Source organism: Mastomys coucha, unplaced genomic scaffold (genome assembly GCF_008632895.1).
Source record: "Mastomys coucha isolate ucsf_1 unplaced genomic scaffold, UCSF_Mcou_1 pScaffold5, whole genome shotgun sequence".
NCBI lineage: Eukaryota > Metazoa > Chordata > Mammalia > Rodentia > Muridae > Mastomys > Mastomys coucha.
In genome coordinates, this window is record NW_022196911.1 from 1299562 (window position 1) to 1322461 (window position 22900).

The window sequence follows — 22900 nt, forward strand, 5'->3', positions numbered from 1 at the left end:
TGCAAGGGCCAGGCTTTCCTGACTAACTAACCTCTACGATGAGCTGCTGTCCTGCAAGGGCCAGGCTTTCCTGACTAACCTCTCCAATGAGCTGCTGTCCTGCAAGGGCCAGGCTTCCTGATTACTTGCCTTTGGGTAGCCTTTCTTTCCAACCAATGACAGAGACTTCCTCGCTTCTTTATTTTTCTTTATTTATTTGATTTAGAATTATCATAAGATGTTGTATTTTCTCTATGAAGTAGGATGTAACATTTCAGCCTACCCCGTTTCCTGTCTTCTCACTGTTGGTGGAGATCAATTCCTTTAAAGACCATTCCTAATGTAAAGAAACAGTATTTTAACTAAGGGCCAGAAATATTACTTGGCCATTACTTGGGCCAGTCTCTGCTCAAGGATAGTGTCTTTTTAGTGCCTGTTGCCCCAACATTCTATTTTAAATAAAGAGCAATCCCCCAAATCCTTTAGTTAACTAAGCAGCAAGACTATAACGTGAGGCAGGGTAACCAGTTGCTTGATCTTGTTTGTGTGTTTTGGCACTTGACGGAGGGGGCCCTTATCTACCCCTTTCAGTTGACTTTCCCATCACAGAGCTTTCAGCTCCTTCTTCAGGCTCTATCAGATTTCCTTGTCTCTTTCTGAGAGAAAAGTTAGTCAGTGAACTTGAGTAGCTCTTCTCTGTGGAGTGATACTAGACATAGCCAGTCTAGTGTCTGTTTGTCTGTCTGTCTGTCTGTCTATGAAACAAAGTTTCTATGTGTAGCTCTGGCTGTCCTGGAATTCACTCTGTAGACCAGGCTGGCTGTGAGCTCAGAGATCCACTTGATTATGCCTCCTGAGTGCTGGGACTAAAGGCATATACCATTGTTGCCCTGGTGTGTGTGTGTGTGTGTGTGTGTGTGTGTGTGTGTGTGTGTGTGTGTGTATGTTTCCAGTCTAGTTTTTAAAAAATGAGATTAAAGTAACAACTCTATCCAAATAACTTTTTTTAAAAGATTTATTTTATTTATTTTATGTGTATGAGTACACTGTAGCTGTACAGATGGCCATGAGCCATCATGTATGTGGCTGCTGGGAATTGAACTCAGGACCTCTGCAGGCCCTGCTCGCTCCGGAGTAATACACTGTAGCTGTCTTCAGACCCACCAGAGAGGGCGTCAGATCTCATCACAGATGCATGTGAGCCACCATGTGGTTGCTGGGATCCGAACTCAGGACCTTCGGAAGAGCAGTCAGTGCTCTTACCCGCTGAGCTATTTCGCCAGCCCCAAATAACTTTTTTTTTGAGACACTGTCCTATGTAGCCCAGGCTAGCCTCACACTTCCTGTGTAGCAGAAGATGCCTTTGAACTTCCAGTTTCCTGCACTCACTTCCTGAGTGTTGGGTTTTCAGTTGAGCACCACTGCATTTGACTCTCGGTGGTGTTGGGGCTTGAACCCAGGGCTCTGTGCATGCTGGACAAGCAGGTTTTTGGTTAAATACAAAGATTTATCTATTTATTTATTTTCATGTGTGTGAATGTTTAGCTTACATGTATAAATGTAAACCTCATGCATGCCTGGTGCCCGTGGAGGTCAGAAGATGGTGTCAGCTACCCTGGAACTGGAATTTCATATGGTTAGGAAGCACCATATGGGTGCTGGGACTCAAACTTGGGTCCTCTAGAAGGGCAGCTAGTTCCCTTAATCACCGGGCTATCTCTCCAGCCCAAACAATTTTATGCATCAATGGAGGGATTTTAGAACTAAAATTGTAATGCACATCTAACCCTCTGGTCTTTGAGACACTTGAAAGCGAGGCAAGGGGATACTTTTCCGAATGCAGACATACCTGTTACTGTTTTCATTCTGTAACTTTTCAGGACTTGCTCAGTGCTGCCGAGGCGAGAACAGCTCTAGAAAGGGAAGCTAAGCTCTACCAAGAACGGCTGCTTGCGTCTCAGCGAGCCTGGGATGCTTCGAAGCAGGAGCTGACCCAGCTGAGGAAAAGCCGCCAGGAGCTGGACATGAGCTTGAAGGCCAGCAGGGAGGCCGTCACAGCCTTGCAGAGCCAGAACTCCTGCTTCAGGAAGAAACTTGTAGCTCTTCTTTGCAGCAGATTCCACATAGCTGAGTCCACAGAGGACGCCATATTGGAGAGGATTCGAGAGCTAGGCATTGAGGAAGAGAGCCAGAAAAGGGTGAGTAGGCCATGGCCATTTACAACTTCCTCAGCCTTCGCTTAGCATATTCAGCAGCCACTTCTTGGGATTAGTTAACATATGTTTGCCCCACTTCCAGCTGTACATAGGAAGGTGGGAGTCATTCATGGAGTTGGCCATCATGGAGTTGACATCAGACATCCAAGCTGAATCCCGTCCCTCCTACACATTTATGCATGGTGGTGTGAACTTCCCCAAGACTCTGAGATCATGGTTTCTGAAAATTTCAATGACTTTCTTTCTCGGTTTCTTTGCCTCTTCTCTCTCCTCTGCCACCATGTTTGTTGTATGTTGTATGTTGTGTGTTGTATGTATATATCTGCATGTGTCTGGGGGCATGTAGGGGAATGGGTCTGTGCTAGCTGGAGGTAACTACCTTCTGGTAGACTTCTGTCTACTTTTTTTGAGAAAGAATCTTTTAGTCAACCCCAGAGCTTGGTAGTGTGGTCAGCCTCACTAGACAGCTTGTTCTGGGGAGTCCCTGTCTCTCTCCGCCTTTCAAGGTTAGAATTATAGGCAAGCCACCAGGCCCGTAGGCATTGCTGTTTGAAGTCGGTGCTGGGGCCCATGCCTGGCTGTCTTGCTCACACAGTGAGTATTTTAAGCATGGGGTCATTTTTGCAATGTTGATGATAGAACCCAGATTTTCACACTTGGGAGGAAGCTCTATCTCTAAGCTGCCCTCCTGACTTTTACAGATTTTACTTTCTCGTCTTATTAGCAAAGGTCACAGTCCCTGTTCAAAACTGCAAAATTCTTCAGGTTCATCGTGTCTTTTCTTTTCTTTTTTTTTTTTTTTATATCTTACCTTTTTTTTTTTTTAAAGATTTATTCATTTATTGTATGTAAGTACACTGTAGCTGTCTTCAGACACACCAGAAGAGGGGAGTCAGATCCCATTACAGATGGTTGTGAGCCACCATGTGGTTGCTGGGATTTGAACTTAGGACCTTTGGAAGAGCAGTCGGTGCTCTTAACCCCTGAGCCACCTCACCAGCCCGTGTCTTTCCTTTTTAGGGTGAATGAGTGGTGTTTTTCTTTGAGGTAGAGTTTCATTATGTAGCCCAGGCTGGCTTCTGACTCACAGTAATCCCCCTGCTTCATAATGCCTCATGAGTGCTAGAATTTCAGGCCTGTTCTACTACATACATACCCCAGGATGCATTTGAATCTAGGGTATTCATGGACTTATAAAATAAATATATAGAAAACCCCCATATATCAGCCACACACATCTCTCTACAAGGGGTTGAGACTGTACCCCATCACCAGCCACATTTACTGTGCTAACATGGAGCCCATGAGCCACTCCAGGTGGGATGAATGGAGACTATAAATTGCCTAGGTTATTTATGATGAGGGTTTACTGTCCTGAAGGGTCAGGTCAGGCCAAGTGTTGCTAGGAAATGTTATTAATATTTGCCTCACAGGGCTATTATTTATTAAAGGCATTCAGTGGAGGAGTTGTTTCATACCCTTATCACATTCTCTGGCCAATCGAAACAACAAAGGTTAACTATTGCTGCCATGTCTCTTTCCCTCCATCCTCTCTTCTGTCCTATGCATACTGTGCCGAGGCCCAGGAGAGCCAGTGACCAGACCTACTTAATAAATAATAACAGGGACCATTTGGGTAGAGAGTAGATCCACGTTTAATTTTGCCAATATTCATACTGTTAATAACTACCATTGTCTACAGTGTTCTACTTAGTGGAGTTGATGTCAGCCCAGACTGTTACAGGGATCATTGATGCCAGATTATGAACTTGGTAGTGAACTTTGAAAGTAAATGGCATCACGTGTGGTCTTAGGATTTCATTGCTGTGAAGAGACACCATGACTAAGGCAACTCTTACAATTTCATTGGGCTGGCTTACATTTTCAGAGGTTTAGACCATTATCATCATGGTGGGAAGCATGGCAGCATCCCAGCAGACATGGTGCTGGGGGAGCCAAGAGTTTTCCATCTTTATTGGAAGGCAGCCAGAAGGCGACTTTCTTCCATACTGGGCAGAGCCTGAGCATAGGAAGTGACCTTAAAGCCCAAGCCCACAGTGACACACTTTGTTTAACCCAGCCAATCCCACTCCCAACAAGGCCACACCTCCTAATAGTACTATTCCTGATGGGCCAAGCATTCAAACACGTCAATCTATGGGGGCCATATCGATTCTAACCACCACATGTGCCTGTAGAATCACAGTACAGATAGTTCTTCTGATGTTAGATTCACTCAAAGGAGACAAGTCATCTTCGATGCTGCTTACCCACAGGTCAGTCCTGTGTCTTTTGTGTTCTCCTCCTCTCTTCTCCTCTGTCCCTGGTAACTTAGAGATCATTTACAGAACTGGGAAGAATTTCAGGAAGTTGTCTTGAGTGGTGATCTGTGTGTGTTAATAGTTAATGCCCCCACCCCACATTTTATTGCTTTTCATTCTATATATCTCAGCTTCCCCATGTTATTTTAATTCCATCATGAGGAACATGGCATACAGTTGCCAGCATGATGCATATGTTTATTTTCTAAAGCAAAGTAGTGAAATAGGTTGGGCTAGTTATGCCTTCCTCTCTCCCTCCACCCCTGTCTCCCTGCCTCCCTCCCTCCCCATAACAGATAAGAATGATTTTGTCTTTTTAGCATCTTTCTCCATCTCCCCTACCCTGTAATTTTTCTCAGTAGTCACACTTCCCATTTAAAAAAAAAAAAACAAACCCAAATCAGGCATATAGCTGGTGTCTTGTGTGATTCCTCTTGAAGTAAAATCAGGAGAAAATGGATTCTACATATTGTCTTAGAAATGTTTTCTGAAGAATGGCTTTTAGAAGTTGATGAGTCTGTGCGGCAGAAGTTGCCTCTCCCTGCCAGCTACCCTGACTACCAGCTGTTGAGCCATGCTGTGTGAGGCCCTGCAGGCTTGTCCTGGCACTGCGTCCATCTCCTGTGCATTCTTACCTGCAGGACGTTGCTTCTCTTGTTTCCTCCTTCCTTGGCTATCCATACTCCCTCTCCTAGATTTCCAGTTCCTAGTAGAATCAAGGACACAGTCCTTCACTTCTTCAGCAAGTCATCTCTACTTCTTCCTTGAATTTCTGCTTCTGGCAAAATTTAATTTTCTCTTTAAAAAACTGTGTCATGTCTTAGAGCAGGGATTCTTAACCAGGCTACTGTTGATATTTAGACTGCATAGTCTTGTTCTTTATTTATTTTGAAGAGAAGCTCTTGCTGTGCAGGCAGACTGTTCCTGATCTTCTTGCCTTGGCCTCCTGGGTGCTGGGTGTGCACCATCATACCCAGCTCTGTATGGGGTAATGTGTATGTGTGTGTGTGCATGTTTTATATGTATGTGTGTGTGTGTGTGTGTGTGTGTGGCAGTGGCAGGTGGTGGCAGCATCCTGTGTGTCCTAGGGCATTAGTAGCATCTCTAATCTCTTTCTCTTAGATTCCAGTGGGACCCTCAGCCCCAGTTTGAGACAACCACTGTGTATCTTTAGACATGGCCAAATGCCTCCCTGTCAAGAGCACAGCCATCTCTGATGGAAACCCTCCGCTTCAGAGAAAGGTCCTACTGCTGGATGGAAAAAGGACTTTTTGGATGTTATTTAGCCTTGAATTTCAGGACATGTAACAGATGTTTAAGAACAAGGAATTTTTGCATGATGGCCAAAACATGCAACGCTTTTTTAAAGATTTTACTTATGCATACTATGCAAGCAATTCTCATGGCCTCTTTAGCCCAGTGCACACTTTTGTTTTGTTTTGTTTTCTCCCGAGTTGCATCCTGTAATGTATATAGATCCCTGAGGGTAAGTCTATTCTTTTCTTGTGACTGTGACTTAGTTTACACATAGTACATTTTTGAGGTAAAAACTTCCACAGTCTGAGGTCTCTCCTAATTTACTAATCTGGATGAGAATTGATTTTATATGAGATGATATGTATGACCTGATCAATTTTTCTTCATTTCTTAAACTAAATCTAGAGTCAGACAAGCCCATCCGCCTTGATCTAGACAGTTTGCTCTCTCTGCTCATCTTTACTTACTAGCCTCACTTGGAAAGTCTCACTGTCTGAAGGCTCTGCAGGTGCTGTGGGCCCAGCTTCATGTTCCCAAAGACCGGAGGGAAGTTCTACACCTCAAGTCTTCCAAATCTCATAACCTACCATCATTTATTTTTTAGAGATTTATTTTGTATGAGTACACTGTAGCTGTACAGTGTACAGATGGCCACGAGCCCTCATGTGTGTGGCTGCTGGGAATTGAACTCAGGACCTTTGCTGGACCCGCTCACTCTGCCGCCCCACCCCAACTCTGGCTCCCGCTCGCTGTGGGGTAGCTGTAGCTGTCTTCAGACACACCAGAAGAGGGCACCAGATCTCATTACAGGTGGTTGTGAGCCACCATGTGGTTGCTGGGATCTGAACTCAGGACCTTCGGAAGAGCAGTCAGTGCTCTTATCCACTGAGCCATCTCGCCAGCCCATAACCCACTATCATTTTCCTGCCACTTACTAGAGCAGAGATTTCTTAAGAGGCACCAGCTGACTTCCACTGACATGCCATCATAAAAATTACATTGCATGCTCACTCCTAGGTGCAGTAGTGTCTAAGCAGTGAGAGGTGTAGTGTCTCCATCTTCTCTAGTTGTAGTTGATTCCTAGACTGCATTAGCAATGTGCCACTAACTGGGTTATGCCAACAGAACTTCCGAGCTTATGGTTCTGGCAATTAGAATTCTACAGTCAAGGTGTAGTTAGGGCTGGTTCCTGTGTTCGTACAGCGTACCTGGCTTCTGACGGCCCCAGGCCATCCCTGGCTGGCACACAGGTTCTCTCCACAGTATCTTCCTTTTATGTATTTCTGTTTTTGCAACCAAGTTTCTCCTTTTATAAAGATAGTGGACAAATTAACCAGATTTCATCCCAATGACCTTCTTGTAAATTGGTTGTCTCTGTGAAGAGCTTGTCTAAATAAGTCCCATTTTGAGGTCCTGGATTAAACCACCTACTTTTTTTTTCCTGGTACCAAGTTAACCTATAACAAAAATTGTCTTGAATAAAGAGGGAGGGAGCTGGGTTAGCTGGTCAGTATTGTTGGTCACACATACTGACACGAAGGAAAGAGGAACTTGGTGATATTATGCCTTGCTACCCAATAATTTATTTTATATACTTCCAAAGTGAAAGATGTTACTTGAATAAGAAGAAAAAGTTATTTCTGTCCAAAAGGTGCCAGACCTTAGGTGATCCAGGAGGCGTTTCCTGGCCACAGAGCTCTTGGGTTGTTGTTTGGTAGAGTTTCAGAGCAAAGGGCCTCTCTGGGGAGATCCATCGATTCTTGTCCCTGGGAGGTGAGTTACCTCTCAGGCCATTGTGCCTTAACTTCCCAAAATTCCTTTGCTTCTTTTTGGAGGATAGTTTGCTAAATTGCCTTTTTAACCAGATTGAAGTGTGTATTTTTTGTGACACCCTCACTCATGGCTAAGCCTCCTACGTCCTCAACAGAGAAACCCTCAGAACATCAAGTATACATTTAGATGACACCGAGGGAGGCTGGAAGGAGCCTGTTGGTTCTTTAGACTTCTTGGTGTAAGAAACAGCAGGCGCATAGTTTGGGTGGGAACACAGGCAACTGGTATCCGATGTTCTCAAGAATGGAGTCAGATGACACTGTTAATGTTTTGGAATAAATTTATATAAATTTCGCTCTGAAAAAAAAAACCCAAAACAACCCCAAACCTCAGTGTGTGGTATTCCTTGACAGCTAGCTAAGCTTCAGAAGTTCAGCTTTGTGATGGGCTAGATTGGGAAGGGCTACAGCTCTTTGCTCCGCTTAAGACCAAAGACTCTGGTGTAGCAGTTTGATACATTCTGAACAGTTCAACCACCTACTTATTAGTAGTTTGCAAAGTGGCCTGAGTTCAAATTTCCAGGCACTTTGGAGCATTCTTGGGTCCACACCGGAGGTGTGCAGGCAGGATCCTCTTGGCTTTACTTGACTCAAATGCTTTTGTCTCTCCTATGTCTTCTATAGAAAGATTTCTAGCTGACCGGAGACTATAGGTTAAAAAGCTTGAGAAACACAGGAAGATATCTTTGTCTCATTATTTTGAGATGAGATCTCATTTAGCTCAGGCTGGCCTTGGAACTTGTTTTGTATCCAAGTATATCATGCCTTTTCTGCCTCCACTTCCCAAGTGCTGGTATTGTAAGATAGGTCACCGACATCTGCTCAACAGAGGGAAATTTATGAAAGTTAAGAAAAAAAATAACTCTTTAAGGAAAGAACATATGATTGGGTAAATCCATACTTTGGAGCGGAAATACCGATGACAGAGACAGACACACTGTACTGAACTCTAAGCACATGTATTAGTGATAGTTCTAGGAGCTGACAATGCAAATCGAGGCTTTTCAGAATCCTCGGCTCTGTGATAATGTTACATTTTTTCCCCTGGGGAAAACCAGTTTCTCAAATATGGCTCTGAGTAATTTACCGCCAGACACTGATGTGAAATACTCACTGGAGGACAGAATGAACTGTATTATTGGCTTGGTACTCGGAAAGCCATAAAAGCATAGGAGATTTCAGTTTGTTCAGTCCAGTGTTCCTCCAGGTATCACTTGGGCCCACTCTGGGACAAGCAGTTGATGGGCCTCTGGCCTTCTCCATTGACCTGGACCCCCTACCTGTTTGCTGCCTGGTGTTTGGACAGCTTTAATCACCAGAAGAAACATTCTCTTTTCTTGTCTAGGGATGTTTGGGCTGGGGGTAGGGATATTGAGGTACAGTCTTATGTAGATCAGGCTAGCCTGGAACTCCTGACAGTCTTGCTTCTGTCTTCTAGTACTGAGAATTTTCTGGATTGTTTTTAATGGTGAATTGTTTTAGAGATTGACGACAATCTCATACAGGGTAGGCATGAGTTGAACAACTGATTTTTGTGCCCAGTTCTGTGATGGATTCTTTTGAAAGTTTTAGAAAAATATATTTATTTTATTATTTTAATGTATGAGTACTTTGCCTGTATGTATGTGTATGTACCTTGGAGGTCAGGAGAGGTCACTGGGCCCTGGGACTGGGGTTACAGACGTAGTGAGCTACCATGTGGGTTCTGGGAATTGAACCCTGGTCCTCTACAAGAGCAACAAATGTTCTTAAGCACTGAGCCATGCCTCTGGCTCCTCATGATGGATTCTTAATGCAACCATTGAAGTGCTAATAGTTTTGAGTGATATAAAATGTTTTTTAAACTACTAATAGGTATAAAAAAAAAGATAGAAAATTGTATACATGACATAATCTTAACTATATCTTAACAATATAAAACTGACATATTATTTTAAGCAAGTGAATAATTGTGGCCTTTGTTTGGAGGATCACAGAAGTTTTTTTTCTTTTTTTCTTTTTTTTTTTTTTGACAATTTATATTTTTGGCCCTTAATGGATGTTTCATAATACATATTTACTGTATTGTATTATATTATAAAGGGATGAATGAAAACTCAAGTAAATGTGGATTTTCTTCCCTAATTTATGTTTATTGAAGGTCTGAGGGTAAGCCAGATCAAAGCTTACCTATAATAGTATTTCAAAAAATCTGATGGCAGTTTCAGTGTCTTGTATTAGTATCTCTGTAGAAATGACTAGGGATTCGGGGAAGAGCCTGTTTTCTGTTCTTAATTTAGACTGTAAAAAGCTAAACCAGTCAAGACGATTAGCATTGTAGTGCCATGTAAACATCCATTACTCTTTTCCTTTCTGCTTCCAAAACCAAGAGAAAGCATATTTATTCACCAGTGGTTTATCCCACTTTTATAGTACTCAACATTTCCTAAAAACTTAATTCACAAAAATCAATGTGGGTGGTCTGAAAGAACATTTTAACTGGGTGATTAGATTTTTGCTCTTGGTTTTGGGGACAGGACCATCAAGAAAAAAGACAGGGATTTCCTGGGAAGGATGCCAACACTGGGGGAATGTTTGATGTCACCATATTAAAAAGAATTTGACCTTTCAGACCTTTCAGATACTAAAATGGTAATATTAGTATATAATTATACCACTGAAGTCTATGATATGAATAACCAACATTCATTAGAAGGCTAAATAGAAGTCTCTCCAGGCTGCTTCTCATGATAAATAAATGTAGTCTTTAATCAACTAAGAATGGTGGAATAGTCTTTCTTGGGGAAACAATATTTTTGTGGTTCTTGAAATTACTTCTTGTCTGAACCTTTCCTCTTCCAGCTTAGCTTGGAAATCTCTAAGTTTATAGCAGTTTTGGAGATAAGTAAATGATATCTCTAAATATTTACTGACTAAAGTTGTTGAAGGAATTATGGAAAAATGAAAAACATCCATCACTATCAGTTTGTTACCTGTTTAGTTAGGGTTTTTACTGCTGTGAACAGACACCGTGACCAAGGCAACTCTTTTTTTTTTTAAAGTATAGAATAGAGTTTATTTATTTATTTTTTAAAAAGATTTATTTTATTTATTCATATAAATACATTGTAGCTGTTTCAAGACATACTGCTGGGAATTGAACTCAGGACCTCTTGAAGAGCCGTCAGTGTTCTTAACCACTGAGCCATCTCTCCAGCCCCTAGAACAGAGTTTATTAAGGGCCTGGGGAGGGGAGTTAAGAGGATAGTAGAAGCAGAGAAAGGCAGAGAGAGAGATAGAGAGAGAGAGAAAGAGAGAGAGGAGAAGGGAAGAGAAGAGAAGAAAAATAGAGGAGAAGAGGAATAGAGGAGTAAAGGAACAGAGGAGTAGAGGCTGGCCATGAGCATGTGGAGAGAGAGGGCTTAAAGGAATAGGGAGAGAGTGGGGAAGGGGCGAGGGGATAGAGTGGGAGCAAGAAGGCAAGAGAGCAAGAGAGCCCAAGGCAACTCTTATAAGGACAACATTTAATTGGGGCTGGCTTACAGGTTCAGAGGTTCAGTCCATTACCATCAAGATGGGGAGCATGGCAGTGTTTGTTCAGGCAGACATGGCCCTGGAGTTGCTGAGAGTTCTTCATCTTGTTCTGAAGGCAAACAGGAGAAGACTGGCTCCCATGTGGTTGGGAGGAGGGTCTTATTGCCCATCTCTACAGTGGCACACTTCTTTTAACAAGGCTACACCTACTTCCACAAGACCACACCTCCTAATAGTGCCACTCCTGGGCCAAGTATATTCATGCCACCATGATAACAGATACCGGTTTATTTCAAACAGGGGAAAACACAGCTACAAAATGACCTATTTTAAATGTGATTTTTACAAGGAATCTGGAAGTGGGCGTCATAGTAGTTAGGCTTCTTGGATGGAGTGATGAATCTGAACACTTAGTTGGGTCTAAACAAGGCTTCGCTTTCTTCTCCATCTTTGTTTCCAGATGGCCTCTCAGTTTGAAGCCCAGATCTCGGAGCTTGTTGGAAAGTTGGGAAATGAATCTGAGTCTCACCAGAAAGCCCTACAGAGGGCCCATGAGGCAGAAAAGAAGTTGGAGGCTCTTCAGGGTCAGCTGAGTCACCTGGAGGGAGAGCTGCTTTCTGGAGACGTCGTGAGAGACAACTTGTTTCTAGAGAAGCAAAAAGTAATAATGGGATGACGAGTTCATGGCTCAAATGTCTGCCATATGCTAAAACTACCTGAGAATGTTCTGAACGCTACAGTGTTTACACTGATCATGTCTGGAGTTACAAGCAAATTCCCAGGAATAATAAGTCTCTTCCAGTTATTTAGGGTTGTTTTGATTGTCAATCCAGGTAACCTGGTATATGTTTATTATATGTCCGATATCTAAGATATTGGTAGTTTTGGGATACATGAAATTTGATACATAGTTTCTATTATTAAAGGCTCAGGGTTTAATAGACAAGACAGGCATTAAGATACCCTGCTGTACTAGTGTGCATGTTATAGCTGCCATAGTACTAATAAAGTATTATAGGCATTTCTCGATAAGGAGGTTTTATGTAGATCAGTTTATCTATGAAAGATAAATAACATTACAGTGGGGGAAGAGGCAGGTGCTATAGAGGGGAAACAGTTTAGACAAAGGCATGAAGCCTTGTAAATGCTATCTTCAGAGCGTGCAAAGTGAGTTATCACACATGGCGGAAAGTGGCATCCTTAATGGGTCTACCACAAAGAGAGGATGGGATGCGGAGATCTTTTTAGATCTGAAGATCCTTTTCCTCCTATAGACTATAAAGTATAGTTAATTACTGTGAACATCACAGTGTAGTCATTTGCTGCCTGATGATGCTTTTGTCTATGGTAGGCTGTTTGTATGACAGCGGTCCTGTATGATCATGCTACACAGCAGTAAGACATACACTTACCATGCACAAAGCCCTAAGCCACATACTCAGCATCTCAAAAGTTAAAAAAAAAGGATAAACACGTCACGTGATGTTGACACTGTCCATGACACTCACCCAGAGTCACTCATAGCACTGTCTGATCCTGCAGGTTTCAGAACCTAGATCCACTGTTGAGTAATCCATGACTGGTAGAGATGAGATGACATCATGGGAAAGTACCTATCCTAAAGGGATAGTACCAAAAGGTTAGAGGAGACAAGAATAACAAGAGAGAATAGTACCAGCGAAGGACCTGAGTATGGGGAGGGCATCATAACTTTGAGGTGGTTTTACAGAACAGTAAGTAAGTGGGACATTTGCTCTGTGCTCAGTGTGAATAGAAGGGGAGGGGTGCAGAATCACGAGAAGAATGCAAAAAAGCAGGGTTGAAGAAAGGTTTTGTTGGTAATGGTGAAGAGGTCAGAGCTTGTGAGCTACCAGGGTCCATGGGAAAGAGAGCAGGAACAAAAAAAGGAGGCACAGAGGATCGAGAATATAGGGACAAAATTTGTCATGCCAGGAACTCTTTGGTTAAGAAAATTGTACTCGGGAGACTAACTCCTTTTCATTCTTTTGTACTTAAAAGAAACTGAGGAGCCAGGCTGTGGGGGTCTATGCCTTTAATCCCAGCAATTGGGAGGCAGAGGCAGGCAGATCTGTAAGTTTGAGGCCAGCCTGGTCTATGGAGAGAGTTCCAGGACAGTCAAGGCTACACAGAGAAACCCTGTCTTGGAAAACCAACCAACCAACCAACCAACCAACCAACCAACCAAAGGTAGAGGTTCCCATTGAGGTTCATCCTCATCATAAAACACAATTGGACATGTAAGAATAAAATCTCTCTGTCTTCTAGCTTCTGCCACTGCACCATCGAAGCCAATTGGCGGAGGCAGCTTTCCTACCTTCCGTCTTGCTTCGAATTTAACTGGTGCGGTAAGCAATGATTTGTTCTTACCAAGCTTATAAAATTGATCTCTTTTAGATTCATACTTTACCACTTCTGCATATGAATCACTCTCATCTACTATCACGGCCACTGCTCTCATCATTGCTTTTACACTTCTGTCTTACTTTGCTAGTATTAAAAGTTTTCTTATCCTCAGTAACACACTTTGCCTCTATCTCATCTGAGGATCCTGAAGGCACTTCTTCCATTAAAAATTCTATATCTGATTTCTTAGTCAGCAGATCTCTCATCTGTTGCCACAAAGCAAAAGCATTACTAGGAATTTCTCTAGAAGCATTCTTTTTATGAAATCTCTTCATATCTTTACCTACTCGCTTCCAATCTTCTAATGTTAGGCTTCCCTCCTCCAGAAACCAAGGACTGATTTTTAGTACGAAATCATAAAATTTTTGTAAGGATTTATCTGAGACCTTTAGGCCTCGGCCCAATAACATGTGCTTGAAAATTGACAGAAACAACCATTTCCCTTTTGATTTTGATTGCCCCATAATACTTAAGATTACTCACCTATAACTGATCTACTTATCAGTGAGTCTGCAGCACCCTAGTGAGAGCCTATTTCGGCCTAATATTAATTGAGAGAAGAAAAAAGAATAAGAGATAGCTTACTTGACTGAAGCCCTACGTTGGGCGCCAACTGCCACTGACTGAGATTTCTTACGGGGTCCCTTTCCGTGGGATGATGGGTTCTGGCCAGGTGTGCACAGGATTCGGCTTTGACAAACAGTCTAAATATGAGTGGTGTAAGGTCTGAGTGTATTTTTCAAATATAGAGTCAGGTTTATATAGTCGATATAAAAGGGTTCGAAAGAGTCAGGTGGTACAACGGTCAAGATACATCAAAACAAGGTGCAGGTACACCGCCCTTCATTAGGAACACAATGAGTCAACAACAAAGTATGTACATGTTAATTTGGCAAAAACTAAACAGAGATTACAATCTAAAAGAAAGCTAGCTCTGACTAAAGTGACCTTGGCTTAGAAGCCAGGTACAGATAGTTCTTCAGTTTGTTGTTTTGGTTACAGACTGAGTGGGCCTAAGTAAATTTCTCAACTATGCTAGTTTTCTGGGCTAGCGGAGGTTAGCCCCAGGGAACACTTGTTAAGCTAGTTCCTAGGAGTGATTCAGCTACAAATCTAATATGGCCTGCCTTATGTTAACTAAGAATGAGGATTTCACCTGATCTTGCCCTGGTCTCTCATTCTGTAAGCTTTAATGCCTTACCCACAATGCTAGAGGCAATTAGTTTAAATGGCTTAACATTCCAAGCCAGGGTTTGACTAAGATGTTAGAACATTGGTGAAGGTCAGAGAGCAATGTCCGAATTTTCTCTTACTAGTTGTAAAGAAATGATATCTTGGTGAGCTCCTAGCACACAAGTACGAGGACATATCTGGGCTACCTCTGAATTTGGGGTGCCAGGCGACAATGCAGAGGCAGGAGACTGACTTTCCTTGAAGTTTACGCCTTAAATACTGCCGTCATGCAAAGTGTGCGTGGCAAACCAAAAAATAAAGAGAGAAAGAAAGGAAGAGAGAAAGAAAGAAAGAAAAAAAAGAGAGAGGTTGAGTAAGTGCCATGGCTACATTGGGGGTCACATACATAGAGATGCCAGTACACAGAAGGCAGATGGACTAGGGCATCATTGATATAACTAGTGTTCTGATGGAGATGGTGTGGGATATGGCAGGAATAACAGCTTCTTTTTTCCATTATGGGCACATAGTCCTCTTTCCTCCTCCTCCTCCTCCTCTTCCTCCTCTTCCTCTCTTCCTCCTTCTCCCTCTTCTTCTGGCAAGGATAGGGCCTCACATTGTAGCTCAGGCTGGTCTTAAACTTTGTATCCCAGGCTGGCTTGGAACTCACTTTTTAGTACAGGCTGGCCCTGAACTTGTGGAACTTCTCTTACCTCCCTCCTAAGTGGTAGAATTGCAAATGTGAGCCCCTAGGACCAATCTTCTTTTCTCTTTTGACTTCTTTTGTCTTCTTGCCATATAAATGTATTACAAGTCTTAATTGAAATTATCTCAAAGTAGTTTTCAGTTATAGAAGCAAATTACATAAGCTAACTATGTCCACAGTGAGTTTTCCACAGATGCAAGTAGTAAGGGCAAGTTCATGTAATATTGAAAGTGAGGATGTACAGAGATTAAGTGCTAAATATGATCTAGCTGCATGTAATACAGAGTAGAACACATGGTCTCTAACTCATGCTAACTTGTGATACAAATGAATAAAACACATAGCAACCCTTTATGTCTATACAGTTAAAGATTTTTTAAGCCAGTAAGGCATGCCTGTATAGGGCTAAGGCACAGGACTGTGAGATTGAGAATAGTCTGGGCTACATACTAAGTTCAAAGCCAGCCTGGGGCACATAATGATAGCCTGTCTCAAAACAAAACAAAACAGAACAAAAACAGAAAAAAAAAAATGTTTCAAGTGCAATCTTAAAAAAAGATTTATTTTATTTTTAACTCTGTGTGTGTGTGTGTGTGTGTGTGTGTGTGTGTGTCTATGCACATGAATGTAGGTGTACAAGGAGGCCAGTAGAGGGCATTCAATCCCCTGGAGCTGGAATTAGAAGTGGTTGTGAGTCACTTGAATGGGTGCTGGGAAACAAACATGGGTCCTCAGCAAGAATAGGTCATACACTCACCTACAGGGCTGTCTCCAACTCCATCAACTGGCATTTTAAAGTCCTTGAATGAGCCACCTATTCTGTGGGGCTTTGGTTTGGTCCCAGCTGAATTCCTTCTTGCCTGTTGTAAACCTGCCATGCAGAGTAAATGGGCTACATGTAGAAGCAGAAAGAGATTTTAAAATTTTAGATGTTAAGCTTTTCTCAGATATGTAATTGGTAAAGATCTTTTCCCAGTAGTCTGCCAATTTGTCCAAATGCTGATGTCCATAGGCATGTGGACTTATTTCTGAGTCTCAATTCAACCCTATTGGTCAACATGCCTGTTTCTATGCCAGTACCATGCACTTTTCATTCTTACAGCTCTGTAGTACAACTTGAGATGAGGGCTGGTGATACCTTCAACAGTTCTTTTATTATCTAGGATTGTTTTTAGCTATCTTGTTGTGTGTGTGTCTCTGTGTGTGTTTACATATTGAAATTTGTCCTTTCAGTTCAGGAACTGTTGGAATTCTGATCAGGACCGCATTGACTCTGTAGATTGCTTTTGGTAGGATGGCCATTTTCACTATATTAATCCTGCCAATCTATGGCATATATCTTCTTCCTCCACTTAAAATACAATCAATAGAAGCTAGGTTATGCTCAGGCACAGATAAGAGATGAAGTAGAATCCCAAAGGGAGAGCCACCAGGGCAAGAAGGAACTGACAGCATGACATCACATTAGTAAAATTGTCTATGGCATCAAAGCATAGTGAATGATGCTATATTGGTAGTTACTGTAGCATATACAGATGATTAAGTTGTATTTATCTGTATGCTACTTAACAAAATTGGAAAATATACATTTACAGATAATGTCATCCTGATGACTGAAATATAGATCGTTCTGAGCTTTAAGCTGATACACTTAAACTGCAGGAAATTGTTCTCATTTCAACATCCAATTGCTTGAAAGTGCCAGATGCTGAGGAGTTACTGGAACAAGAGGGAGATATCAGAGATGGACTCCAATCCTGCAATTATTGTAGAGCAAGATGGATTAATGTTCTCATTCAGCACACAGTTAGCATTCTGTGTCTGAACATGCTCAGATAAACTATAGCAACCAAAAAAAGGAAGACCTTTAAGCTCCGAGGGAGTTTAGTCTCTTAAAATGTGAACTGTGGGTGCTACAGAGATTCAAGGGTTATAAGCACTTGCTGCTGTTATAGAGGGCCTTGTCAGCGCCCACCCACATGGTGTCTCACAAATGTCTGGAACTCAAGCTGTAGCAGGTCTGGTGCTCTCTTTTGGCCACCTCAGGTACTGCATGCATGTGGTACACATACATACATACATACATTCATACACACACACACACACACACACACACACACACACACAAGAGCAAAAACACACATGAAAATAAGTCAAATATTTAAAAGACTGCAAACGGACTAATTTCATACAGTTCTGCTTTAGAGTGCTGTTTGCCTATATTGAATTAAATACTTTAAAGAATATTTCCTAAAGTTCCCCACTTCCGTGTGTGTGTGTGTGTGTGTGTGTGTGTGTATGTTTATGAGTTGGAAGGTTGGAAACATATGTCTTCCTCAGTTGTTCTTGCTCTGACTTCTTGAGATAGGGTCTTTCACTGAAACTTGCTAATTTGCTTGTACTGTCTATCCAGTGAGTCCCAAGGCATACTCCTAGCCCTGCCTACCTATGCTAGAATTACAGAGGCACATTCAGTATCTGGTTGTTTTAAACATGTGTGTGTGTGTACAGTCAGGTCCTCTTGCTTTTACTATAAACACTTTACCAACTGAGCCACCTTTCCAGCCTCCTTCAAGCACTTTGACAAAAAACAAAACAAAACAACAAACAAAACAATAATAACAACAAAACCACCCAAAAACTCTTGCTTAGCTTTTGTGTATATATGAAGGACTTTGGTTTTGAAGTGATTGCCAAGTGCTGGGACAGCCTGGGAGGGACAAAGTTTCAGTGGCTCTTTGCTAAGACATGTAGAGAGAGACCGCGGATAGAATTAGGCATATAGGCCATTCATCGTATGGAAGGGCTTAGAATGTGTTTGATATTAGACTGATGTCCAGGTTGTGGTCCGGGAAGATGGTAGAGATAGGTAAGATTGTTCAAATGTTCACAACCAAATCTCAAGGTCAGAAGCACAGCTCTGGGATGGCCTTAAAGAGAACCACGTGTAAGGTTGTGAGAAAGAGAAGGATTTGGGGAGACTGCATATTAACTTCCATGTCCCATCTCCATTTCTGTTTCTGGCTTTAGTATCTGAAGTTTCTGGACCAGCTGTCTGAGAAAATGAAATTGGGCCACGACGTAGCTGCTGACCTTGGCTTTGACATGCGTGTGGATGTAGTTCTAGCTCGCATAGAGCAGTTAGTTCACCTTGAGAGCAATGCTGTCATTGAAAACAAGACCATAGCTCACAACTTACAGAGAAAGGTAGGGGACATTGCCCTTTGTAGTACCGAGCATGTTTAAGAAGCCTTTTATAAAGTTATGTATTTAGAAGCCATGACTCAGTTCTACGGTCTGAAGATCTGAGGGCAGCCCTTCCCTGCTGTGGTCTTCACCTCCATGGCCCAAAATAGTCACTAGAACCAATTGCGTTTCATGCAGAAGGCTGGAGGAGGGGAAGAGGGCAGCCAAAGATGCAAATGATGTCTTATAAAGGAGATTCTGGAAGAGGCTAGCTGAAGTTATGTTTATAGCATGACCACAATTCTCCCGGCCAAACTTGCTTGCAGGAGAGCCTTGCAGACGCAAGACACCGAACTCATAGTTTCTGCTCTCTTGAGTGAAAGGGAAGCTGGGTGCACCAAGCAGTTCTGTGTATACCGGCTCTATTGAGCCAGAAAGCACAGAGAAGGGCTCTTTTCATCCGATTGAAGGCAGAGTTAGAAATGGCTTAGAGCAATGAATGAATGAATGAACAAATAAAGGGGATAAAGCATAATTATTAGTCTTACAATTATCAGCATTAGAGAGAGAAAAAAGGAAACACAGATGCGTTCTCATAATGCTTCTTAGGAGAAACATTTTGTATAGAGGCTGCACAGTGAATCACAGCTGGGTCATTGGACTCTGCCAGACGGTGTAACCTGGGGCGAATCACATGCTTCTGTTTCTTCATATTATGACAGGAAAGACATATGCCCCACAGAGAAGTTAATATAAGAAGCAGAAAATTTGAACTCCTGTGTCATAGAATAAACTCTGTTCTTACATGGCCCCTCTCTCTCTCTCTCTCTCTCTCTCTCTCTCTCTCTCTCTCTAATGGAAAACCTGGTCACTGTCAGGGATGTCGAATTGGGCCACAATTCTTTCTTCACTTCTCTTCAGAGAATTGATTTCCTCTCTTAGTACCCAATGCTGTTTCTTCTTAAGGATTATGTTATCACTACAATTACCAGTGTACAGAATCTGTCCATGGACATTTGTATCCCAGTGCTATTCGATATGAAGTGGCTGAAGACGGGGAGTTGGGGACAGGCTGAGTTTGACCCATAATATCCAAGAGGAGAGGCTTTTCTTTAGCCTCCATATACCACATACATTGTGGCATGCATGTGACCCCCTACCATACACACAATAAATAAAAACGTATTAGAAAAATTGGATCATGCCACACCCATGGGAACACAGTCAACATTTAATGGATTCTGTGGCAATGCAATAGGAGTAATAATAAAGATAATTATAAAATAAGGGTGACAGAGGGCTGTGGTCGGGAGGAGGTGGGTGGTGTGGGTCCTGGTGGGAGGAGGAGAGAGGTCAAGTGATGTAGGTAGACTAAGGTTTCAGTAAGATCAAAATTCATCGTATACATGTTTGCAAATTTTAAAGAGCAAATGAAGCCATTATTCAAAAATGTTAAAAGGGATTTGGTTAGAGAAATATCAGGAAAGTTGGTTAAGGCTGACCCAGGTGTGGACACAGCTGTCACAAATAGGCAAGAAATGCAAGGTAGTTTTTTATTTTTAGTAATTGTCATAACACTTAAGGGACAATGAAGGGTAATGTTATAGTCGTCAGCTCGGGCATCTGACAGTTCTTCTCTATCCCCGCTCCCAGTGTTTGTGATCAAAGATGTCACTGCCTGGAATTAATGTCTACCCAGCAAAGTGACAGTCAGAGCCCAGGACTCGCTCTCCCTCAGAGTCATTTCCTACAAACCACTCAAATTCCCTTCATCAACTGGATTGGCAGCATAAGCGATGTCCCAAGACCTTACTCTCTGCTTGGTTGGAGGAGCTCATGGGCCCTCTGCATAACACAAAGAGTTCGAAGAAGTGAAATCTCCATGAAGTCTGTTTTGGAGAGTCAAAGTTTGTAAACAAAGCTTCCGTACAAGTCTCCTGGGTACTTCCTTCTGTAAGAATATATTGACCTGTACCCTCGGAACTACTCAGCCCGGTTCTCAGGGGGCTCGGATTAACTGGGGCAGGTTTTCAGTATGATATGGGACTGCTCTTGTTTCATAAAACATGGGTGCAGGGATCATGGCCACTGAGCACTGAAGAGGATTTGTCTGTGTCTTATTATTTTCTACTTATTCTGCTCTTGATAAGCCTATTTTATTCGTCTTAAAAGTAATTTTACATTTTGATTATGAGGCACAGAATATGGGATGAAGCAGCTGTGGAGAACTGACTTTTTTTTTCTCATACTCTGGAGGCTCTTTTGTCCCGTACTTTGTAGCTACAGAATTAATTCTTGGAAAAAATACGAATACAAAAATTCAATCAGGGAAAGGAACCCAGTGACCTTTTTTGATGGTTTGCAAATGAGTCTCATTGAAGTACAGATAAAAAAAAATCGACATTATCTGAGTAATTCATTTATATTTACTGACTGTTCAATTATTTTTTTTCCTTCAAAAAAAAATCCATTTGTATCAAACCAGCTAAAGACTCAGAAAGAAAGACTGGAGAGCAAAGAAGTGCATATGAACCTCCTTCGGCAGAAAATTGCCCAGCTGCAGCAGGAGAAAGAGGCGCGCTCGGCCTTGGCCGTGGAGAGGGAGGAGGCCCACCTTACCATGAGGAAGCTGGAGAAGAAGCTGGAGAGGATGCAGAAGGAGTTGAGTGCGTGTCAGGAGCACAACACTGAGCTCAAAGCCAAACTGGCAGACACCAATGAACTCAAGGCAAGTGGATGGACGGCGCATCTAAGTACACACAAAGGGATGGCAGTGTGTGCGTGCCTGTAATACTGGCACTTGAGGGGTAGAAGCAGGCAGGTCAGGAGTCCAAAGCCACTCTTGGTTAGCTGGATAGCTCAAGGCCAGCCTGGATTGCATGAGACCTTGCCTCAAATAAAAGAGGGAAAAGGTGGGGCTGTTGAGATGGCTCAGTGTGTAAAGTCTCATCCTGTAAGTGGCCTGACAGGTGTCTGGGGCCTTTTCCTTCTCCCTGTAGGAGATTCCTGGGGAAATTTCCATTTCTCTGGGGTCCATTGTTTCAACAGTCTGATGATCACATTGAGAGACGAAAGTATCTCTTTAGAATATCTCCATTTCCTGCAGGCCAGTGATGGGGGTCTCTGTTAGACAGGAATGTGTTTAGGAGGAAAGGAGAAAGTAGTAGACACTCTATTTACTAAGAATTAGGGTATTGACTTAGTTTGGGATGAAACACAGTGACCGAAAATAAGTTGTAGAGGTGGATTTATTTGGTGTACACTTCCATTATCACAGTTCATCATCAAAGACAGCCAAGGCAGGAACCTGGAGGCAGGAGCTGATGCAGAGGCCGTGGGGGGAGCGCTACTCCTGGTGTGGTCCTTATGGTTTGCTCAGCATGCTTTTTTATGGCACCCAGGACCACCAGCTCAGGGATGGCAGCACCCACAGGGCGCTTGGGTCCTCCTCTATAGATCACCAATTAAGGAAATGTCCTCAGGATTGCCCACAGCAGATCTTATGAGAGTATTTTCCTAACTGAGGCTTCATCCTCCTTGAAGGATGTAGCTCTAGCTCATGTTAAGTTGACATAAAACTAGCTAGTACAAAAACTTACCATAGAAAAGGCCTGCAGACACGGGAGATGGACAGGTCCTGTTGTAGTTCACATCTGACATAGTTCAGTTCTGGACTTTTGCTTAGCAATTTTCCTTTTGTTCAGGGGAGGTTAATATTAATAATTAATTAATTACCCTGTACTTAGGACTTCATTTGATTGGAAGACATCCACCCACATTAGCTAGCAAAATCTGCCTTGAAATAGGTTTAGAGTCTCAGTTATAATTGTAACATCTCAGAGGCAGAGGCAGGAGGATTGTCCATTTGAAGACATCCTAAGCTACATAGTGGGAGTCTGTGTTGGTAAAGCAATTGAAGCAAAAGCAAAAAAATAATGTATTTTTAATTTCACCTGCAAATGCCCTCCAGGAAACATATAGAACACCATCTTCCCAAATGTGGGACATTTGTGGCCTAGTCAAGTTGACTGTCATTCCTTTTTTTTTTTTTTTTTTTAAATATTTATTTTATTTATTTATAGTTGTACAGATGTCCACGAGCTATCATGTGTGTGGCTGCTGGGAATTGAATTCAGGACCTCTGCCTCCGCACTCGCTCTGGCTCGCTCTGGCTCGCTCTGGCTCGCTCTGGCTCGCTCTGGGCTCGCTCTGGCTCTCTCCAGCATAATTCACTGTAGCTGTCTTCAGACGCACCAGAAGAGGGCGTCAGATCTCATTTCGGGTGGTTGTGAG

The 22900-nt window shown here is 42.4% G+C and overlaps 1 protein-coding gene across 3 annotated transcripts in view; it reads left to right on the forward strand.

Moving 5' to 3' along the window:
• The window catches only part of Ccdc170 (coiled-coil domain containing 170), an 86331-nt gene that overhangs the window by 47232 nt on the left and 16199 nt on the right, over positions 1–22900 (forward strand). The window contains exons 6-9 of one of the 3 annotated variants that reach the window (XM_031353467.1): positions 1860–2177; positions 11579–11779; positions 18452–18628; positions 21093–21335. In XM_031353467.1, the coding sequence (XP_031209327.1) occupies positions 1860–2177; positions 11579–11779; positions 18452–18628; positions 21093–21335 (939 nt within the window). The remainder of the gene's footprint in view (positions 1–1859; positions 2178–11578; positions 11780–18451; positions 18629–21092; positions 21336–22900) is intronic. The other 2 variants (XM_031353468.1, XM_031353469.1) reach the window with 2 other exon arrangements.